This window comes from Epinephelus moara, chromosome 7 (genome assembly GCF_006386435.1).
Source record: "Epinephelus moara isolate mb chromosome 7, YSFRI_EMoa_1.0, whole genome shotgun sequence".
Classification (NCBI taxonomy): Eukaryota; Metazoa; Chordata; class Actinopteri; order Perciformes; family Serranidae; genus Epinephelus; species Epinephelus moara.
This window is the reverse complement of record NC_065512.1, coordinates 13,145,948-13,150,875: the sequence shown is the minus strand read 5'-3', so window position 1 is coordinate 13,150,875 and position 4,928 is coordinate 13,145,948. Positions and strand designations below refer to the sequence as shown.

At 40.4% G+C, this 4,928-nt stretch overlaps 1 protein-coding gene across 1 annotated transcript; it reads right to left on the bottom strand.

Moving 5' to 3' along the window:
• On the bottom strand, nucleotides 1–3,644 carry rpl8 (ribosomal protein L8). The gene is made up of 6 exons (XM_050049843.1): nucleotides 3,574–3,644; nucleotides 2,802–2,945; nucleotides 2,554–2,695; nucleotides 1,143–1,361; nucleotides 904–1,019; nucleotides 1–198 (listed from the first exon to the last, which is right to left on the bottom strand). Exons 2-6 carry the CDS (start codon nucleotides 2,937–2,939, stop codon nucleotides 40–42), a joined length of 774 nt encoding a protein of 257 aa, XP_049905800.1. The 5' UTR covers nucleotides 2,940–2,945; nucleotides 3,574–3,644; the 3' UTR covers nucleotides 1–39.
• Between the last annotated feature and the right edge of the window lie 1,284 nt (nucleotides 3,645–4,928).

Genomic DNA, 4,928 nt, shown 5'->3' with positions numbered 1-4,928 from the left:
TTCCTTTGGAACACATTTTTATTATCAAGACAGTCAGATTTAGTTCTCCTTCTCCTGTACGGTCTTTGTTCCACGCAGTCTGCCTGTACGACGGGCAGCGATAAGACCGACCTTGCGACCAGCAGGTGCGTCCCTCCTGATTGTGGAGGGTTTGCCAATATGCTGATGGTTACCACCACCGAAGGGATGCTCAACGGGCTGCACAGAGAGAGGGGGAAGGGAAAGGAAACAGGGTGTTAGTCTGATGATAGTTGGATTTGTTGCTGCAGCTACATCCTCACATTAAATCAGAGAACAAGACCCAACTTCCTCCTCTCCTCTCCTTTTCCTAATAAGCTGAACAGTTTGCCTTGTTTCTACACAGAAATGTCTTATATACTTGGATGGCAGAATACTTCATCTTAGCTCCAGGGATCCAGCACCGAACAGGCTTCAACTTGGTGAGTCATTTTATTTTTAGACACTACAGTCACGCAAAGTGCTTCATACTGACAGACATTATTGGTGTTTCTAAAACCTAGATTTCACAAAGTTTAAACCACATGATCTAATGACGACAATATTAAGTGGCCTGTCCCTCAAAATGCTTCCACATGTTGGTGCCTCCCCATGGGACAAAGCAGACAGTCAATTATTTCAATTGATTATTATTAAACATTTCTCCAGGTTCTGCATGACCTACACGTACGACTGTTTAACCAGACCAACACACTACAACTTAAATCCCAGCAATATCTATTCACAACATAGCAGAATCTGTTTGGCGATTCATTATCTGGCTTAATTGCATTCAAACATGCACATAATAAATTCAATGCTCCATCTGATCTCTCACTACTGTCAGCTGTTCGTCACCCTGTGTTGACTTATTAGAAATATCACAGTATGTTGGTATTGACTTACATTCATAGCCACACCACGGACACGTGGCCAGCAGTTCCTCTTGGCCTTGTACTTGTGGTAGGCACGACCAGCCTTCAGGATGGGCTTGTCAATACGACCACCTCCAGCAACCACACCTGTAACATGCATACACAGGGCAGAGCTGGTCAGAAAGTGCACTGGTGCAATCGCATTCAGTTCAAACACTAAATATGCAATACGGACGATGTTAGTTTAGAGTAAACATAAAGGTATCTTACCGACAACAGCTCTGTTGGCAGAGGCGATCACCTTCTTGGAGCCTGAGGGCAGCTTGACTCTGGACTTCTTGGTCTCAGGGTTGTGTGAGATGACCGTGGCGTAGTTTCCTGACGCGCGGGCCAGCTTGCCTCTGTCACCGGGCTTCTCCTCCAGACAGCAGATGATGGTTCCCTCGGGCATTGTGCCGACGGGCAGGACATTGCCGATGTTCAGCTGAGCTGTGGGAGAAAGAGATGGTGAGGAACGCGCTTCAAGATGAAACATCACACACACCATGACCCAATTTAACCTGATTACAAGAACTGCATTTTAAAGAACCTGCTTTGTTAACATTATTCTGACAAGTGATGCAACTTCTCCTTGTAGTCTGAAAGATGTAAGTGTAAGCGTGCTCGCAATACAACATCTTGTGGCAGCATACAAAGCCAATAGAAAGATGGAAAACATGCCCAAGATGCTCTAAAAATGAGGCTGATGTGCAACCAATCAAGCTCAAAAGGTTTCAACTTCATATCCTGGTTAATCTCCAAATGTTAATATTTTTCAGCTCACAACTCTTCTGCATCTGTTAGACATAACCAGTAGATCAGTAGTTTTTATTTAAAAACCATGACTACAATCTCACTAGATCAAATGGGAAACACTTCACACCATCATTGCACTTAAAATGTTCATTAATTTACGGAGTTAACGTCTCTGTGTCCCGGACTCAGGACTAAATCGTGAGTGACAGATTCCTTTTGAAGCTACAGTGGCAAGACTTTACTTACTTTAGATAAAGTGAAAATATTACACAATTATCTATATTAGCAGCTAAAATTAAATGTCTGCAACAAAGTGGCAGAGACAGGACACCGTGTCTTTAAAAAATTACCACAACAGAAGGATAAAAACCCATTACTTGACCATGTGCAAGCATCTGTAATGATCCTGCATAACAGACATTTATTTCTAGAGCAAAAACAATTATTTCAACGCACAAATGAAGTCATACCCATGTCTATAAAGGACTTTATGGCAGTACTTAGTTGTGGGTAGAGTTAAGACATTAGACTGCAGTCACAACAGTTAGTGTGCTGTGTCCATCTACTCCATGCTACATCTTAGAGCAGGTGATCCCAACTGGTCGGGGGTGTCAAGTTTGTAATAAACACACTTTATTTCTATGTCGATTAATATCCAGCACAGAGCTTTTGTTTTGAAGTGCTGTTTCCTGCTGTATAGTGAGTGACAAACTGACATCTCCATGACAGAGACCGCAAACTAGCTCAATGACATGGCCAAACACAAGCACAACACTGCATGTATTAAACTGTGTGGACCTCGACCTAGTGACTAAGGATAAATCTGGACCCTGTGGCTAGACCAGTTGGGAACCACTGCCTTAAGAGTCTACTTATGGCCTCTTACCCTTCTTGCCGCAGTAGATGAACTGTCCGGTGTGGATGCCCTCAGCAGCGATGAAGAGCTCTGTCCTCTTCTTGAAGCGGTATGGGTCACGGAAGGCCACTTTGGCCAGGGGAGCACCACGGCCGGGGTCATGGATGATATCCTGAGAGAGGGATAGACCACCAGAGGAAAACAGTGTCATAATTTACGACATACTCAGCACACCAACTTCTACCTGATCTCCCAAGACTATGACAGTCTCCACTTACCTTCACAATCCCCTTGATGTAACCATGGCGTTCAGCGAAGTCAATGTGACGGAGTTTAGCGGCACCTTTTCTGTGCTTGACGTGGGCTTTGAACACGGAGCCCGCACCTTTTCTCTGTCCCCTGATCACACGTCCCATCGTGTCCTGAGACAAGACGAGAGGACAGCGTTATTTACCAGCTTGACATGTGAGTACAAACTTCACGGGCCTGTGGCTAATGCTAATGACTTATTACTGACTTTATTAATACATTCACCTACTCAAATGTAAGGTAGCTTCAGCAGCAGTGTCAGGAATGAGCTAAAACAACTATTACCTTACACTGTCCTGACAAAATGCAAGTTAACAGCTAGCTTTAGCCTAGCAAGCTAACGTTAGCCACCGCAACTGTATGCTAATGTTACTGTTCGCAGTGGTTTGACAGTAGCACAACAACTTGTTGACAACTTACTGACAATTATAGACAACTTAAATGATTTCAATATTCTCCTAACGGCTCACACACAACATAAAACATACACACTCATCCTGTGTATGGCGGCTACCGGCCTTTTAGCCGCTACACACCGCTGTTACTACACCATGTCATCACTGAGCTACACACAACCACAAATTAAAGCTTCAAAACTAAACTCTGCCGTTAAAATACTCAGTCGGACATATTCTTTAACATTTAATACGCATTTAGAAATGTTTCTTTAAAGTGGATGAACTAATAAAATCATGATTTAGAGCAGATTTTAGGACGAGAATCAGACAGGAGATGTCCTACCTAAACTCCGTTGACGGAAAGAGGAAGTAGTAGGGGGAAAGCGGAGGTTTTCTTCCGGAGAAATCAGCGCGGGGTATGATGGGAGTTGGAGGCAGAGGATCATAACCGTCTGGGAAGTTAATCTAATCATTAACCAAGCATAATAAATCATCCATTTTGTCTTTTGCGTGCTTTTTCTTTTATGTATTTCTAATTCAAATAATTATAAATGCATACAGATACTAGTGTGTTTTATTTTTTCTATTTTTTATAAAAATCATATAAATATATACTTTTTTTTTTTTTTAAATTACATTTATTTTTTATGCAATTATTTTATTTATTTTTTCTAGGTGGACTAGCCAGCTCGCAAAAAGCACCAAGTTTAAACTAATACACTATACAAGTCAAACCTAACACCTAACACACTCTCTTTTTTAAAAAAAAAAAAAAACTCAATTAAGTGTGTTCAATTAAAAACAAAAACAAAACCTCAAACATTTCTGTTTAGCCAAATTAACAATTTCAGACTTCATTTTTTTTTTTAAATGTCAAATATGTTTAATGAAATTTGGTCAGAGAGAATAAAGGGATGATACCCCTGTATGTTTATGTGTATATATGTATATAAATGAATAGATATACTTTTGTAATCGGTAAATTGCTGAGTGGTTCCAGTCTTTAATTTGTTAACTTTTATTTCTTATTCATGTTTATTCAGTATTAGTGTCCAGGGGAGGGTGTGGGATGTGTGCTTGAATGTTTGTCTGTATATTTGCATTAAAAAAAAGAAAGAAGAAGAGTATTTTAATATAGAAATGTGCTCAGTTGTGCAGAAATGAAATTGCTGCTTTACTAAGTGGTGATTTGAAACTGGTGGAATGATTATTTTAAATCTTCTGAGGTTAAACCAAGCACTTACATGGACATCACTTGTAGTGATACAATATATATATATATATCTATATATATATGTGTCGTTACTGTTGGAGAGTTAACTGTCTCCAGAAGATGGCAGTAAAGCAACACTATAGAGTCTGTTGTGGATACAAGTAATAAGTATGATCAAGAAAGACAAGGTGTTCAGTTATGTTAAGAATTCAGGATCCTAACATAAAAACGAATGAACCAGCGAAGCGCATCATGTTGTAGGATGTTCTTTGACTTTATCAGACACAAAGAATTAATGGATTTTTAGTGGATTTAATCTCTGGTCCACTCTGCTTTGAGCTCCCTCTTTTCTTGCCTTCATCCCTTATTTCCTCATTTCTTCCTTGTCTTCCTCTCTGTCTCCATCTGTCTATCCGTCCTTGCTTCCTCTCCTCAGTTTCTGTTTTAACTTTCTTCCTTCCTTCCTTCTAGCGCAAGCTCCTTTT

Coding starts and splice junctions, on each gene's coding strand:
- rpl8 (XM_050049843.1), bottom strand. CDS start 2,939: ATGGGACGTGTGATCAGGGGACAGAGAAAAGGTGCGGGCTCCGTGTTC. Junction 1,362..2,553: donor CATCTACTGCGGCAAGAAGG/GTAAGAGGCCAT, acceptor TTTCTCCCACAG/CTCAGCTGAACATCGGCAAT. Junction 1,020..1,142: donor TGCCAACAGAGCTGTTGTCG/GTAAGATACCTT, acceptor TGCATGTTACAG/GTGTGGTTGCTGGAGGTGGT.